At 32.8% G+C, this 19,381-nt stretch overlaps 1 protein-coding gene across 2 annotated transcripts in view; it reads left to right on the plus strand.

Annotated features, from left to right (window-relative positions):
* Window positions 1-14,046, plus strand: part of LOC131038708 (protochlorophyllide-dependent translocon component 52, chloroplastic) — an 84,461-nt gene extending 70,415 nt beyond the window's left edge. The window contains exon 7 of one of the 2 annotated variants that reach the window (XM_057971233.2): window positions 3,827-4,274. In XM_057971233.2, the coding sequence (XP_057827216.2) occupies window positions 3,827-4,097 (271 nt within the window). In that variant the 3' untranslated portion in view covers window positions 4,098-4,274. Of the gene's footprint in view, window positions 1-3,826; window positions 4,275-13,864 lie in introns of those variants that run through there. The other variant, XM_057971237.2, reaches the window with a different exon arrangement.
* The last annotated feature ends 5,335 nt before the right edge of the window (window positions 14,047-19,381 follow it).

A 19,381-nucleotide genomic window follows, 5' to 3' on the forward strand; every position in this document is an offset into this window, starting at 1 on the left:
TTACATTTGACCATGCATTTTAAATTCGAAATTCGCTTCTAGAATATTCTTATTTCTCCTACACCATGTGCTTAATTAGAATATTGGAAAAAATAAATAATTTCCAAGTAAATTATGACCTCACGTGTGAGTCACCACTATTCATTCTTCTTTTCAAAATAATTCCATCCTTATTCAATTTCTCATCTCCAACTAACATTGCTCATAAAATTAATAACAATATTAATAGTAGCAATACTAATAATAATAATAATAATAATAATGATGATAAGTTTTATCAAGGTAAAAAAAGTGGGTTATGGCAATCACCATGCACAAGAGAATGGGAGATTTACATGGAAAACCAAAATTGAGAGAGCCAACTTGCTATATATGAGAAGATTATGTTGCCAACAATGCAGCAAACTGAGGGGGGGTGAATCAGTTTTGTCACAAATTCTACACAACTCAAACATAAATTCACATCTGATTATTAACAATGAAAGCATAAACCATCACCACATCAATAACACACATAACACCAATATTTTTGATGTGGAAAACTCAGTTAAAGGAAAAACCATGGTGAGAACCTACCCACAATGAGATAATACCCTAGTAGGAGTAAATGTAAATATTACAATGGAGAATGCACATGCATTCAAGCACACTGCCTAGAGTTCACTACTCAAATACAAAACAAGAAGGGATACAACCCTAAGGAAGACTCATTTCCTTACAAGATTCGGACAACAACTCGGATTACATAAACTACGAAAATAGCATCTCCCAAATGCCTGATTATAGTTTCAGTTAAGCATAGTTTGATTTTCTCTACCACACACTCTTCTCTTCACATATTTGAAAGATCATAACACTTGTTCACACACTTACTTGATCACACACTCGCAGATACCAAGAAGATACATCTCACAAATGAATATTACATATATTTATACAAATCATCGACCTATTTCAAGGTTGGCTAAACCCTCAATGCAAGCTACAAAACAATAACCTCACACGCTACAAAAATTCACACAGACAAAAACATTTTCAGCTAAGACATAATCTATACCTAAACCAATATCACCAACACATAACACCTCCAACAATTATGTCTAGATCATCCGCAACATGCTACAATCACCAAGAATATCGCATAACATGAAGAACACCACTGTATCAAGGAAATGATCAATATCATGCACAATTATCAATGCAGACCATCAACATGAATAGAACTTGATCCAGAAACATCCACAAGCAGTGTGAATCACACCATAAACAACCGCAATATCACACCTTACTAGAATCTTCATCATCATTATACCAAACCTCAAGAACACATGCCAAACTGACTGTCAAACTCAAAGATTCACTTGCAAACTTCCAAATCATGAACCATCTATATTGAGGACACACATGAATGTCCCAAACACTTTGCCAAATTTGCACAACAAGGTATAGCAACTCTGGAGCAATGCAGAGCACAAACCAGAATACTGAATAACATGAACAAATGAATAACATCCACAATACTAGACCATGCAACTCAATCAAATCATCATGCGAACTACTAAAACTTTTGTTGAATCAACTAGAGATAAATATCTCTAAACTCATTGAACGGCAACAACTCATCTGCAACACACTGACCAAATCAACACATTTAATTTGACTGGAACACTAGAATACACAAAAGAATATGTTGACATCAATGACAACACATCATTCCAGCAAACTCTTCAGCAATATGTAATAAATTATAATATTATTTTAGGCTCAATTCCAAATAATTGCACTCCTCCCTAAAGGATTTAAAGGCTAAGATGCACTATCCCAAGGCAAGAAAAGAGGGACTTGTAGGTTGAGATGCACTACCTTAGGGAAAGATACATTCCCAAGAAAGGTACATGAATATAAGATCAAAAGTATGTAGGCCTTTAGCAACACTACCTTCAACAATCTCCAAGTATGAATTTGTCCTTGAATCTTTGTCTCAAGCAACCAACTTCACTACAATCACCACTCACTTCTTCTGCCGCAACTCACATTACTAGTTCTACAAATGATATGATCATGTTGGCACATCATACATATCAATCCACACACTTATCCATATCATCATCATCAATTTGATCTTCTATATATACAAACTCCTTCATTGCAAACATCAATTAGGTCGGCTAGAGAAAAGGACAAATATAGGTCCTATCAATTCAGCCACCAAAACATAAATGTAGTGAAAGCGATCCAATATAAGAGATAGAGAGGACCTAAAAAAAATCATTTCATTTCTTTCTAAGAACTTTAAGACAATTCACACGCTGTCACAAATCCTCCAAGGTTAGCATTGAGGTAACATGTAGATACACCAAGCAACACATCACTAGTTGGCCCAAAATATATCTTCCAGATAATGAACAAGCCCGAGAGGACCCAAAATCAATGCAACATAATCTTCAAGGCAAGTGGAGATACCCAAGGATTCACTACAAGCCAAAGAAAAACTATTGTCGATCGAACCAAAGTAGTTACCTTGAAACACATATTCCAATCACAATGCATCATGAAATAAACCATCTATCATTATGCAGAGCACACTAGGACATTCCTTGAAAATCCAATAATATTATCAAATCCTTCTTTATTCTTTCCATGTCAAGATCATATGGGCACAACACAACTAATACAAAAAAACTATTTTTTAGAGAGCCAGTCATACACACAACATAATTATGCTACTTGTAGACAACAACAACTTCTAAAAATTGAAACGAGACACGACACAAACATTTTAAACATGTTCTCGAAGAGCAATACATGAAACATAAATGCGGAGAAATACAAAGCATTTTTAGACATATTCTAATAGACAACTAGATTGTTAGCCAGCTACAATCACCAACCACGTTAGCCGCAATGCAAAGGACCTCAAAAGACAAGAGTTCAATGTACACAGAGCATAAACATTATGTCCAAGTCTGCAAGACCATATCATAAAATGCTGAGGAATGCAAAGCATTCTTCTAGATAGACATCAATATATAATTCTACACCAACTTGCTACGCCAAACTTCCAAGAACCAAATTTATAGACATTTTAGAGTCATTTCAAAGCGTCTAAATCCCTCGAAATTGACTCTAAAACTTTAAAAAATAGAAACATTAATATCTTCAAATCTAGACATGATCTTGAAACAAAAAAATTATCAGTATGCTTATCTAGCCAATTCAAAGCTTTGTAAATAATTTCGGACCAATCCATACTCAAATGAAAACTTACTAAAAATAGTAACCTTGTGTAGATGCAAGTTTGAGACACCATTTTCCTAACACCATTGCATCATGTATGAGTATACATTACCTCAAAATAGATGCAAAACTAAATGAGAAAATATATAAAAATATATTTTTCACTATTATAAATATACATGACACAATTATCTAGTTTGAGAAATGTGTGTTTTTATATCATTCAAATTTTTCTTTCAAGTATTTTTCAACTTAGAGGTAACCATGTTAAATGATGTTGAGGAACATGTTTTCAACAATTTACTTAAATTGTGTATGAATTCACATTATTGAAATATTAGAAAAACTCTTTGAATTTTAGACAAAGTAGGTGTCATTCAATTCTTAAGCACATCGACAAATTATAGTATGTGTTCTTATATAATAAATCATTCCAAATGTTGTTATTCTTTATTAATAATAAAAATAATTTGCTATGATTTTTGGATTCTCATTTACCATAATTGAGAATATCACCATACAAATTAATATTGAATATTGTTCTCCTAGATCAAATTTACTAATTCTTGTAATCTTTATATATTTTCAGGTATCAATCTCATGTAATGAAGTGTCGTAGTTGTAGAGGTGCATTGAGAGTATTAAGGGGTCTTGAGATCATTACACAAAATTTACCAATCCTATGTATTGCAATCCTTGGAGTGAAAGCAACCAATAAACAAACATCATCAACATTATGTGTTTGGAATATACTCTTGGTTGGAACTGCATTAGCTTCGTGCCTAATATCACAATGGTTATCAAATTTCATCTATAAGACCTTTTATTTCCATGACTATAATCATGCACTTGTGAAGTAAAATATATAGTCAACAAGGACTATATGGAAACTATAGTACTTACTTAGGTCTACAAAGCTGAGGTGGAATTTGTAGGACCATAAAGATTATATTTGTTTACAACTGAATATTTGTCTAATTTTAAATATCATTGTTTTAACAATTATTTAAATATTTATTATAGTTGTATTTGTCTAATTTTAAATATCATCATTTTAACAATTATTAAAATAGCTATTATAGTGATTTTGGTAATATAAAAAATGTATATCCAAAAATTGTGAGGTTATATCTATTACCAATGAGGTAGGGTCAATCTTGATATTACAGTTGTATATAATGCATCAATAACAAGTTGCATTGTAGAATAAGTTATACTTCTCTTTCTCTTTTGTGTTTAGGTAGTTATCAAACTATTTTCTCTTAATTTCATGTCTTAAAAGCATTTTATTATAATGATAATTGAAATAAAAACAAAAATTTCCATGTCTCGTTAGTAATGACTTTGTTTATTAAAATATAATGATAATTATAAGATTATAACAAGGTTCAAGAAAATCTTTTGTAAGTTCAATGTAATTTTTTATATTGAGTTTCACTTAGTAAGATCTTTTCTAAAAAATGCATACAAAGTATTTTTAGCTCTTCATTGCTAATGTTTAATATTTAAATTTATTTTTAAAAACATGTGATAGTCTTCCTACTTTTAAAGTAAGTTGTGTTGAAAACTAAGTTATATTTATAGTTTACCTAGAAATTTATAAATAGAGAGACTAGGATCATTGTTGGCGGTTAAAGTAAATTTAAATTTAAAACATTTCTTGCATATTTCTAGTATCCACATTTATATAGTGTAAAGAACACTATTTTTCTCTTGAATTGATGTCATAAAAATATCTTAAAACTTTTCTAATCCTATGAAATTGAAAATAACTCTATATTTTAATTAGTTAGTATATTGTATCAAATTGAAATCACAATTTATATAGAACATTCATCAAGCATTTGAACATGTTGATGGTGTTACAAAGGAAATGATACAATATTCTATTTTCATTTAGTTTTTCAAGATTACAAGCGTTTATAGCATTATATCAAACAATTTAGATATATTATTTATATTTTTAATTTATATGATGCACATCCCTGTAAAAATGTATGACATTATACAAGTACATATTTTAATTTAATATTCATATGGTTGTGTTTGGTTTTGATATTTTGATATTTATTGTATCTTATTTTTAATTTATTTTAATTTAGGAAAAAAATAATGGGATATTTTTTAATTTTGAATGAAGATATATATTTGTCTTGCTACTCAACTTTTCATAAATGTGTAATGAAAGAAAACATAATTTTATTTTGTGTGAAATTCAAAGTGCTTTTGGGTTTACCATTATCAATGCCAATATGCATGATGTGAATTCTATACACTCAAAATTTATCATTTATACATTAATTAATTCTTCATATAATATGCCACTTTGACATTTTTTCGTAATTGATTAAATAAATTATGATTTTATTTATTACACCTTTCCCATAATTAATTTTCATTTCCTTATTAAATTAATTTAACTAAATAACATTAGCCCCTAATTTCTCCACCTTGATTGATTAAATTAGACTAATTAACCCCACTATTTTTCTTGTATTTTAAATTCTTTAATCTATGGAATTTCAATCCTAGCCATCAGATATCCTCACATGGATTAAAATATAAACTTTACATCATTTTTCAAGTGTCCAAGCTATCCTCTTCTTTCTCTCAAATTTATAAGTATGCTACCTCAACACATTCCTTTTCTCACACATGTGTGAGCATGCCCTCATGCAAGCATTTTTTTAATTTTGAATGAAACAAAATTTAGACTCTCGTATGTGTGAGTATGGCATCCCAATCCATGCTTACACATGTGAGCATGCTAGCTTGGAATCCTCTTCTCTTTCCATCTCATCCTCACTCTTTCGATCATATGTGTGTGATCATACCTTCCCTTCCACCTCATGAGATGTTGTAGTGTCATAAATTGTATCCTCATATAATTTCATGCTCATGTGGCCCTCACTTTAGTGTTTCTACCTTCAATACCCTGATTATGCCTTATTCTACTCAAACCAATGTCAAATATGTGGTCGCTTCTTTCTTTTATGACTTCTTGACCTTTTCCTAGTCCAAAAGGATTGTACTAGAGCACCTAACACCCTATTCCTCTTGGACTATGATGCTAGGAACTATATTTCAAGCCAAATAGGCCCAAATTTGAATCCTTCAATGGTAAAAAAAAAGTAGAGCTAGAAATGAAACCCAGTGTAGGCCTTCTTTATGATTTTCAACATGCTTTGTGAGGTTGAGTATAAAAGAAAGACTCATCTCCTCATTTGAAACACCTCTCAATCATGTCTCCACAAGTTTCCAATTCAATTCCAATCAATCATCATTAAGGAAGTGAAGGAGAGGTCAAGTATTCATATTTTCAAGCATTCAAGATGGCATCCATGATCAAATTTATGTGAAGACATGCATAGAAACATCAAATTTTCATAGGGACTAAAAGGCAAAGGGAGATTCATAAATGAGGGTATAACATTTCAATTTAGCATTTATTTCTATATCCAGCCTCTACTTTGTAAGAGTAAGCTCTCTTGTCTATTTATTCATCATTATAGGGTTAATTTTGAACTCAAGGTTTGACCTAGGCAAACCCCTATCAACCCAACAACAATTTTCCTCTCTTGTGTATGCAAGTTTTAGATCTAGCAAAGAAGAATGTAGAAAAATATGCATATTAAGAAAAATAAAACTAGATTTTGAATAAGCAAAAAATCCTAGATAGTGGCAACTGATGAACACTGTTTTAATCTTTTTCGATGAAATTTCAGGAGGATATTTTGAGCAACATCCTAATCCTAAATATTTTATCAAAATCTACATTTGAGACCCTGAGGACTAGGATACCTATTGATATAGTTTAGCACTTTCAAGTTCAAATTGCAAAAGTGGGTTTCTTTCTAATCCATGTTTCCAAATTTGTACTCAGAGTCTTCTTATCTAGTATGTAGCTTACTCTCAAATTTTTCTTTAGTATCCCTATTTCTTACATTTTAATCATTATACCTTATCAAATTGCATCTACACACAACAAAGGAAGTAACTAATCATTGTGCCCAACTCTTCCAAGTGTTTGTAGTTGGGGCTATTGGTTTTTCCCCAATATATGTTGATGTTGTAGAAGTTGATGATACAACAATAGGAGCCAAGAATAATCTACAAGAAAAACACCTATCACCAAAAAGAGAAGAAGCCATTATTGATGTTATGCAACCTTGAGAGAATTGATCCACAGATAAATCTAATAATTAGATTTACTTATAATGAAATTGGATAATTAAAATGAATGAATGACTTGCTATTATAGAAATCTAGAGACATCCTAATGAAAAAATTAGGATAACTAAAGAAAATAACGAGGAGCTAAACTAAGCTCAACTAAAACTTGAACTAAAGCTAGAAAAGAAAACTCTAGATAACAAAAAGCACCTAAGTTTAGCTTAAGTAAAAAAGTAATTAAAGGAGCTAATTAATAAATAATTAGATAAATTGTCCTAATTGCTCCAACACCCCCCCTCAAAATCAACATAGGGATAAGCTATAGAGATAATTATGAATGCAAGAATGAATGAGTCCCAACAACTAGGCTTAATTAGGTACACATTTACAAACTAATGAAAAGCAATGTAACTCTCACAAAAAATAAAAGGAGAAAATCACAAGGAAAAAACTCCTCCCCCAAAGAGACAAAAAATAATAACTGCACTAGAGAAACAAGGAAAGAAAGACACTCAATGTGACCCCCCAAGTATTGCTTCTATGACAATAGTACAATGAATGTCCCCCCATAAGAGAGAGAAAATGAGGATAGGAATCCCCCCCAATGAAGAAATATCTTCTATGCCAATGATGAAAGCCTAAAGATAGAACAGGATCCACTATCTCCAATCAACATTTCTCCTTTTAAGAAGAAGAAAATCCATTGGAAATAGGAGAATCCACTCCTATAAACCAGAAGAATTAGGAATCCAAATCCAAATACTTTATGCCTCTAGAAAATACTCAAATATTGTCGTGTCCATGAAAGATGATTCCACAAACCAATCAAGTACATGCCCAATCAATGTAGGAGGTGAAAAATTATAAGGACTCTACAAAAACTATTGAAGAACAAGCTCCATGGATGATAAAGATGAGATGACAACACCGATGTGGCTATCTATAAGGAGATGAATGTCCTCAAAATAATCCTCCAAATCTGCAATATGAGACTCCACAAAAAAGGATGATATGTCTACAAGATATGAATCCCAATTAGTTGTGTGTAGAAGAACAATTTCCGATTGCACTAAATGAATGAGATATATAGATGAGCCAATCCCAATCTAATCAAGAATAAAAAAAGATTAAGATGATTGAGATGGGATGTCAATATGAGTATTAGGAACATGAAGATAGGTCTTTGATCCATTAGACATGCAAGACCTTTGATATACTCACTTGAGCTCCTCTAAAGTACCATAATAAAAGGGTATGAAATCTACATGTGCAAGGAGAAGAAGAAAATTTGTTGTAGGATCCTTTGGGAATGGAGAGATATGAGTTTCTCTATGCATCTCCCAAAGTTGGTTCTAAAGTGCACAAGGACACTCAACGTCCGATATAGCACACCGTGTCATAATCAACACTAGAACAAATCACACCTTCAACATGGTCTATGATATTAACTCAATTTGATCTACCTCCTTATGTGACTAGTTTAGGTATGAGTCCATAAAAATAAGGCAAAAGATCTAGCCATCGAAGATGTGTCAGGATACTTTTTTCCCAAGACTCCTAATTGCCCTTTGCTAGGTAGATAACTAAAGGATGAGCATAAAAACACATGATACCTCCTCAAATAAAATAATCAAACCCCTGGAATCTCAACACATGTAGAGAACATCAAATACAACCTTCTCTACAAACAGATCCATCCCAAGTGCCAAAACATCCAAGTAATTGACTAGATAATGAAAACATAAAAATATGAATAAAATGTACTTGGGACAAAATCTAGAAAAATAGACCTAAGATTTGGATAGAGTACTCTAAGAGACTTTTTATGATATCTAGTTGTTGAAAAATAGATTCTCTATGTACAAGATATGGCCCCAAAAGCGAAAAAATGAAGGCTGACTTTGGATGTCTAGTACAAAAAATTGGTATAGTATTTGACAAAACCACCTATATATTTGAATTAGTGTTGAAATCAAATTTTTGATGATATCTTGTTTTCATGATTTTGAGCCCATATGCCAAAGTTATGGCCAAAAAACCACACTTAGGTTGATTAGGGTTTGGAAGGTTAGAAGGGTTTCTAGAAGTGGAAATTTTTCAAAAATAGAAACTTTCCAAAAATAGAAACTTCAAAAATGGATTTTTTTTTACAATAGTAAGTTTTCAAAAAAATTTGAAAATGAAAACTTTCCAAAAATAGAAACTTTCCAACAACAAAAAAAATCCAAAAAATGGAAGTTTTTGAAAATAGAAAGCAACCTTTGTTTGAGCCCAATGTACACAAAAAAATCACCCAAGGTTGGATCCCTCAACCAAATGGATAGTAACTTTAAAGATCTAAAGCTTTGATACCATGAAGGAGGAAATATTGAGCTTTGGTACCATGTAGAAGTTGATGATACAACCACAAGAACCAAGAATCATTTGCAAGAAAAACATCTATCACACAAAAGAGAAGAAGCCATGATTGGTGCTATGAAAGATTGAGAAAGAATTAATTCAAAGAGGAATATGATAATTAGATTAACCTATAATAAAATTGGATAGTTATAATGAATGAATGACTTTCTTTTATAGAAATCACGAGATGCCCTAATCCTAAAATTAGGAGAACCAAAGAAAAGCATGTGGAGCTAAATTAAGCTCAACTACAACTTGAACTAAAGCTAGAAAAGAAAACTCTAATAACAAAAAATACCTAAGTTTAGCTTAAGTGAAAAAGTAATTGAAGGACCTAATTAATAAATAATTAGATAAAGTATCCTAATTACTCCAATAGATGTGAATGGGTATGATTCCCAATTTGCATGTATATACTAGTGAACCTTATTCCACCACTTTACAGATATGTGTTTTCTCTATATTATTCCCTCACTTCCCCTCTTGTGACACTTTTCACAATACTACAACTTCAATCCATGTGTCCAGACTCTTTAAAATATAGCCCTCCATCAACTTTGCATCTTATCCTTCTAATTATTCATTATAAAATGTATGAAGTGGATGCATTTCCTTCTATTATCATCACACATTCAATCATACTATCATGTTGTCCATTCAAGAATTAATACATCACATCATTAACTATTATTTTACTGGTGTATTGAGAAAAATAAATTATGTCAAAATAATCAATACAAATATTATTAAGCACATCAAGTGGGACATTGGATGCACTTTATTTCAACTAAATTGTAGGTGCAAGGGGAACAAGGTAAAATATTTCACTCAATTTGTGTGAATATGTGTTTTGTCTATTACCTTGTATCATTCATTCTATTTTTCTTTCCTTCATTTTGGCACACTCAATGGGACCCATGTCTTTGTCGCTATTTTTTACAATTTCTTATGTACAGTTTTATGTATTAATTCTTATGCCCTATATTTTAGCACTAACACTTCTATATCAATGATTTCACATCTTACATAGTGCTTGTTCATTTTCTATTTTTTGGCCCTTTTGTGTCTCATTTCTAATATTTATCTATTGATTTTTTCACCTTTTTCCATCTATTGTATAGGTTATTTGTGCTATTTCATTATCTCTATTATTTTCTAACCCTTTGTTGGTAGGATAACATATTTTCTCTCCCATCCCAATCCAATGCTTAAACTATATAAATTAACGCATGCATTTATCAATGCTTCTACCTTGTCACTTAGATCTTTTGCATATTATGTTACAAAAAAATGTCATTTTAGATTTTTATCTGATGCAAAAGCATCCCCGGTTCATGACAATCTTGCATCAACCAAAAATATTTTCCTTTCTGTTTTTCTTTATGTTTGCAGTTTCAACATTTCCTTTCTGTGTGTCTTGAATTTGGCTCACTGGATCTTATGGAATTGGATTCTAATTGAAGACTTGATCATCTTCCTTACTCCAAAACCGCGAAGCATTTGGATCATTTTTCCGACAATATATCGCCATCGGTTTCCATGACAGTTTCCTGTTACCGGTTGCCTGGACCTATTTGCATTGGTGATCTATCGGATCCCTTTCGTAACTTGCGGAGACCTGAGCATTGATTTTGATGCTCCTTGGCATGTGGCTGACCTTTTCCCACAATCTACACTTCACCCTTTGGATTTTTTGGAGGAATCTCTTGGCGAAGGCCGACCTTGTTGATTTTGCATGTTAGGTCTTGTTCTTCGGGTTTTGATCCCTTTTTGGGCCGACCGGATCCTCTTGGATCGTATAAATCTTTGTAGTTGAGTTTTAGAATGTAATAAAGTAGCTAGACTAAGCATAGAAGATAGGTCTTGAGGTTTGAGGTCACGATTGTGACCTATTTTGTACTTTGAGTATGTTTTAGCAGGCCTGTGAGCCGATTTCTATAACCCGGTTGGTTGTAATCAGTTTTCATGTTATAATTCAATCTGTTCTACATTGCCTCCATCGTATATTTGTGTTTCTATTGTGTCTACTCTTGTTGACTGGTTCGGATTGATTTCTTTGAGGTCCCTCCTAACTAGTGACTGCATCATTATCTATTCAATTTTCCATTTTTTTGTTTATCTACTAACATTTTCCCTTGTCTTTTCACATTTTTTAGCATTCTATTTTAATTGAAAAATCATTAATGTCTTTTTTTTTGTTTTGGGCAAGTTCCCAACTTAGTGGTTTTGCAATTTAGATATAACTATTGTTTTACAGGTTCTCTTTCCATGATTTAGTTTTTTTGTTTATTTTGGTTTGCATTCATGGTTTAGTGCCTACACTCTATGTAGTCTAACTTCTATTTTTATATTTTATTCTCCTTTTTCTTAAATTTTATGCCAACTTTTTATTTTAATTTGTTTCTCTAACTAAGTGATGCAACCATTTACACCCATCAAAAATTAATATCTAAAACTACCAACACATTTGATGTAGGTTACACTTTGCAAAGACATTCTTATCGCTATCTTAATTGCACATAAATTAGATAAGTTAAAAAACATGTTTTCCATGTTTGAGAAATTTTTGGAATCTCTGATTTTCACTTGTATTTAGTGAGACCTAGGGATTAATTTTTTTATATATTTCCTTTGTGTTTTAGATTAGAACTTAAGGATGCTAGTTTGTGTGTATGCTCTCCCCTTGCACTTTGTACAACATTGGGATCAAAATAACCTAACATTTGTTTCCCATTAAAAATCCTACTCTGAGATTTCATCACCCCAAGGGATGATCTCAACCACATGAATCTATTAGGGTACATAAAATGGGGAGAATCAAATTTGTACCTTAATAGAGTCATTATCATATTTTGCATATCCTTGAGACCCCTATTTAATTAAAAGTTGAAATGTGAAGTCACATTCATTTATCACATGCTTATATATGGGTTCTTTTTATGAATCTCAGACTTATGTACCATTGAGGTATAATAAAGATACCTCGAGAGCTTATATATCCAGAGAAGACCTCTTGGTTGTCTCATTTATGGTTCAATGGATACAAGTTAAACCCAAGAAGTTACTCACAATTTACTTCTAATTGGCAAAGATAGACTCAACTTTGGTTAAGGATTTAAGCTTCTAAGGTAAGCAATACATATGCGGCTAATGACCTTGCAAATTTTTAGATATCCATGCCTTTGGTATAGTATTAATATGGGCCCATGAAAGATAACACACCTACTTGAATGATAGAATTGTGTAAAATTATTGAAGTGTTTTCTTTTACAAAAATAGTGCATTCCTATTGGCCTAAATCCCTAAAAGTCCAAATTAATCCTTTTTAGCAATATATGTAGTCATTGATGTCAACTTGATGTTTAACAATATACATTGTCTTTGGTTGTTGTTGTCATTGATGATATGGTGATTGGTTGTTGAGGTAGTGATGATGGAGTTGTTCATTTTTGTTAGTGTATTGTTGGTAATTGATTGTCTATTGTTATCATTATGAATTGCACCACTAGTATGAGGATATTGATATAGAGAACAGATGAATATTGGTTGCAAATGGTTTGTGGATGTCCACCTTCTTGGTGTTTGATTTCTATAGTTAGTATGATGTGTTGATACAATTAATGATGCTAATAGTATGGCTAATGGCTATGACAAAATGATGAGGATTGGATGCATTTCAATAGAATGAAGATGTTTTACTAAGTGAGAAGATAATGTTTCTGAGATATTCTACTCATTGGAAGTTTGATGAAGTTGGCACAAAAATATATAAGAATGATTGTCTAGAAGAATGCTCTGCATTCCTTCACATTTTAAGATATGGCCTTGTAGACTTGAACATAATGTATATTCTCTATGGGCATTGCGCTCCTATCTTTCCAGGTCCTTGGTGCTACAGTTGTTGTGGTTGGTGAGTCTTATTTGTTGATAGTATGGTTGTCTATCAAAATTGGTCCAGAAAATACTCTGCATTTATTCACATTGATGTTTTAGGTGTTTCATCTTGGAGGACATGTTTATAATGTTTGTGTTGTATCTTGGTTCATTTTTTCAGATGTTGGTGATGTCTACATGAGTCGATGATGGTGTTTTTTGCATGATTAGTTTCTTTGGCTCTCCAGAATGAAGACTTTTACATATCATTTGTGTTGTGTCATTGTGGTCTTGATGTGTAAAGAAGAAAGAAGAATTTGAGAATGATTTTGGATGTGCAAGGAACACCCTTGAATTATCTGCATGATGTTGGAAGATCTATGTAATGGTACATTGTGCCTAACATGTGGGTCTCATGGTAACGACTTTGTTTCGGCTGACAGAAGTTGCTCTTCTACTTGTGGTGAATCACTAGGTGTCTCTACTTTCCTTGAATATTGTTTTGCACTATTTTTTGTTCCTACCTTGGTGTGTGAGGATTTGAATTGGGCTTGTTCATCTAAAAGATATTTTTTGGGCTGACTAGTGATTTGTTGCTTGATTTATCTACATGTTACCTTGTTGTTGACCTTGGAGAACGTGTGATTGCATGTGAATTGATTTAAACTACTTAGAAAGAAGTAATATGATTTTTTAGGTCCTCTCTATCTCCTATATTGGACCACATTTGCCACATTTATGTTTTTTGTGGCCAACTTGATAAGACCTATGTTTTTCTTTTTCTCCAGCCAACCTAGTTGATGTTTACAAATGAAGAAGGTATATATAGAAGATCAAATAAATGCTAATGGTGTGGATGAATGTGTGAATCAATGAGTGTGTTGTGATTACATGATTAAATTATTTTCAAGTGTCAGTGATGCGAAGTTATTACAAAGAAAGTAAGTGGTGATTGTAGTGAAGTTGGTTGCTTGAGAACAAGATTTAGGGACAACTTTATACTTGGATATTGTCAAAGGCAATGTTGTTGAAGGACTATTCATTTTTTATTCATATGTTCATGTACCTTTCTTGGAGACAGTGAGTCTTCTCTGGAATTTTTGTATCTTTCCTTGATGTAGTGCATCTTAGCCTACAAGTCCCTTGTATCTGGTGCTAGGATTGTGCATCTCAGCCTAAAAGTTATTTAAGGGAGTTGTACACTTCCCTGGTAGTGAGCCTAAAATAATATTGTAATCTTATGCATATATTGTGAGTTGACTCTCACTATGATTTTTTCCAATTTGGGTTTTCCATGTAAATCTGGTGTTCTCTTGTGCATGGTGACTCATTGTTTCATCTCTCATTGTTGCTAATAAGGTTGAACCTAAATAAGTGAATAAAGTTTAAGTAGTTCATCAAGACTAATTCTCCCCTACTTCTCTATCTTGGGGTGTGTTTAACAGTTGGTATTAGAGCCAAGTTCCTCTAGAAGAAGCTTAACCACTTGAGAAAGGTCTAGGATGGCACAAGATAGATCTTACAAGATTCCCAAGTTTGATGGCATGAACTATTCTTTCTAGAAGATGAGGAGGGAATCATATTTGAATTCTATTGGATTTGGAATCTATAACTATGATGTAGATGGTTATACTCCTCACTCTACTTTTCCCACTACTCTAGATAAGATCAGAATGCATGAGAACAATGAAAAGGCCAACAATGAAATCATAAGTGGTTTGACTAATAAAGAAATATTGAAGGTGATGAACTGCAAATCTACCAAATATGTTTCAGATAAACATAGCAACATATATGAAGGAGACAAGAAGATAAAGCAAGTCAAGTTGTAGAACCTCAAAAGAAGATTTGAGAATCTAAGGATGCCAAAGGATAAAAATATTGATAGTTGCAAACATCGATCAACTAAAAGTGGTTAGTGGAATCGAAGGTGTTGGTGGTAAATTGGATGAATATGAAGTAGTAAAGAAGGTACTAAAAACTCTTCCTAAATCCTTTATTCCTAATGTGTGTTCTATTAAAGAAAGTAGGATTCTAGACACTTATACAATGGATCAACTCTATGGGACACATTGCATTTGAGATGAGGGATATTGAACTAGACAATCCCTAGAAGTTGTTAGAATCTTTGATACCAATAATCAATTGGAGGAAAACTGAGAGGGGGGGTGGTGAATCATTTTTCCACAAGTTAAACAATTAATACAGATTATAAATCTCTGATACCAATAATGAACTAGAGGAAAACTGAGAGGGGGGCAGTGAATCAGTTTTCCACAAGTTAAACAATTAATATAGATTATAAACCATTTACTGGAGCACAATATATAAACCACAGATAAAGATAAACCATGAAAGTACAGAACACACAACACCAATATTTTTGACATGGAAAAGTTGGTAAAGGGAAAAACCATGGTGGGAAACCCTACCCACAGTCAGATAATACTTCTGCGGTAGTATGTGAAATAATTACAATGGGGATTGCACTTGCAATTAGGCCAACTGCCTAGAGCTCACTTCTCATCACAAAAGGAAGTCTCACTGACTTACATAAATATCATATTTTAATTTGGAGAAAATGAACTGTGAAAATAGCATCTCCTAATGCTTGATACAGTTTCGGTTAAGCACAGATGTCTACCCTGCAGCTATAAATCCTTCACACCCTTCATTGAATGATATATCTGTGTTCGCACAATTACCTCTCTCAGATAATGCAAACATAACCATACCATACCCAAATTACATGAATATGTTGTCTATAAATATAAATCATCAACCTTGATAACAAGGTCAGCTAAACCCTAAACCCATAAACCATAATTACAAAAATTGCATCACACAATACCACTGGACCAATATTATGATTTACATTGCATAGCATGGACCTAATACAAATTCTCAATCAATTATATCTGCCAAAAATTCCGCTAAGACCAATATCAACACGTTTTACCAACTAGTAGAAACCCTCAATGTAATAACATAGAATAACCAACCAGATCCAAATAGGATCACCAAGTCATCACGCTAGCAAATGCGAAGATGCCAAACAATTAGGATATGATCAAGAACACCTTCATCACATTAGGAACCATTTCAGTAAGCCAGACCAAAATCACTTAACCATTTCATCGAATATCACCAACCGATAAAGCCAATCGGTAATCCAGAACATAAGCGATAGCTTCCAGAGCACCAAATCATGAACCAGTTGAATATGACAAGCATATAACAATCATGAATAACTATCAAAAAATGAAACCAATGATTTGATCATACTAAATCAAAAATAGGCCAAAACCAAGTCCAACCGGAACAGGAGCCAATCGGGACAGGTCCAACCGAGATAGAAACAACCAACCAGGAAAGAATCATATCCAACTAGAGCATAGTGTTGACATCAATGATAACACATAAACACTATTGCCAGTAGAAGGAAGTTGCATTCAAAGGCTAGTAAGAGAATGGAAGACAATGTTGGTCCTAATAATGAATTTGATAATGCAAAAGCAAACTTTGTAACAATATTAAAGAAAGGAACCAACAAATATAAAGGTAAATTACCCTTAAAATTCTTTAATTGTGGGAGAATTGGTCACTATGCATCTAAATATACTTTCAGAGAAGATAACAATAGAATAGGAGATGATAAACACTAATTGGAAAAACCTAAAAGAAGTTTTTGTTCCCAAGAAAGTAGCTATTCATCTTAAGAAGAAAAATTTGATGATTCAAATGATGAAATATTAGTCATATCTATAAAAGTTGATAATGTTAGCAAAATTGAAGAATCTGGTATTCGCAATAGTGAGAGATCATTGTTTATGTGGACTATATTTCATGCATAAAAAGAAACAAATGCATAAGTGATTGGCAGTGGTTTCTCTAATCACATGAGTGTTGATAGAAAAGAATTCATCAATCTTAAAAAATGGATGGTGGATTAGTTTAGTTTGGTGGTGAAGAGGCTACTCAAATCTGTGGTAAAGGAACCATAACCATTGATGGAAAGAACAAAACAAAGGATGTTCTCTCTGTTAAGGTACCAAGACATAATTTTATTAGTGTTAGTCAGATGTGTAGTAAAGGATACAAGATAACATTTCATTAGAATGAATGTGAGATCAAGAAAGGGAGCTCAAGAAGACTAATTGTAGAAGGTACAAGAGCTAATTGAAATATCTACCATCTAAAGGAAGCCAAAGGAGGAAACTTTCTAATAGCCCTAAGAAGTGGATGTAGGATTTGGCACAAATAGATTGGACACATCAATTTTGACAACACGGTGAAGATCAACTCTACACATGCAGTAAGAGATATGCTCAAAATTGTCAAGCCTACCAATATATACTATGCAAGGAATGCCATATGGGGAAGCAAAAAAAGACAAGATTCAAGACACAGGAAACTCTACTTCAAAACCCTTGGAGCTAATATACATCGACCTATGCAAACCTACCAGGGCAAGAGGACTAAAGGGTGAAAGGTATTGTATCATCCTAAATTGTACTCCCTTACAATTTTGTCCTCACTTGGGCCCTCACTGTCACGTTCATCCCCAAAGGCTTGATTGAAGCCATGATTCTGCTCACACCATGTATCTAGCTTAGAATTTCATGATCTTGATTTCTCCCCCCAAGATCCTAGGACCTTGATGTCTAGGACCAAGGCGCCTAGTGCCATGGTCATCTCCAAAAGTGCCCATTTTGGGGCCTCATAATGGTAACATGATTTGAGTGGGAACCTTGATCCTATGTCAGCTCATGTCAAAAAATTTAAAAAAAAATCAACTAGCATGTATAAAAGGAGGTCTACCTTTCTCATTTCAAACCTAATCTAGAAAATTCAAGTCTTCAATTACATCCAATAAATTCAAGTGAGCAAGCAATCAATCTTCTTTCAAACATTAGAACAGAAGTAAATTCAAGATTCAAGCATTGGAGATGGCATTCATCTTCTATGTTGTATAAAGACTATCTATATGAACCCCTAATTCCTTTTGAAGACAAACACTTCATAAGAAGGTATAACATTAGTGTTTCAAATATTTTCAACCTTTCCCTCAAAAGGAAAGCATATCCATTATAGTACTTCATTTACATTTCAATTCTATTTCATGGTTAATTCCAAAACTAGGGTTTGACCTAAGAAAAAACCCTATTCCTAACCATTTTCCCTTCTCTACTATGTGCAAGAACAAGTACAGAGTTGTAATTTTTAGGATTGACATTATTCAAGGAGATGAACATATTACCTTTTATATATAGGAAAGTTCGGAGGACTAGGGCAACCACCACCACAGTCCCGACAATTCAAGTTGACCTTCTGGGTGATAACTCAATGATGAACAATGAGTACCAAACTGGTATTGAGAGGGGGGTGAATCAGTATAGACACAAAATCTTTTCCTGAACCGGTTTGACTGAAAAACAGTGCACTTGACAGACAAACACAAATACTAGTCTAAACCAAATTACTACCATTAAACATAATGAGATTGTGAAAGACATAAACCGGCAACACTTAGCTTTCCATACAATCTACTTCCTCATTTCCACTTTATCCTTATGCATAAACAGGTAATCTATCATCAGAGATACAATAATTTACTAGAACAACATGATTCACCGCTAAACAGGAAATAACAAAACATCACATGAAAGAGGCATCACACATGACACACATATTTTTC

The sequence above is a fragment of the Cryptomeria japonica genome, chromosome 9, assembly GCF_030272615.1.
Source record: "Cryptomeria japonica chromosome 9, Sugi_1.0, whole genome shotgun sequence".
NCBI classification, from domain to species: domain Eukaryota; kingdom Viridiplantae; phylum Streptophyta; class Pinopsida; order Cupressales; family Cupressaceae; genus Cryptomeria; species Cryptomeria japonica.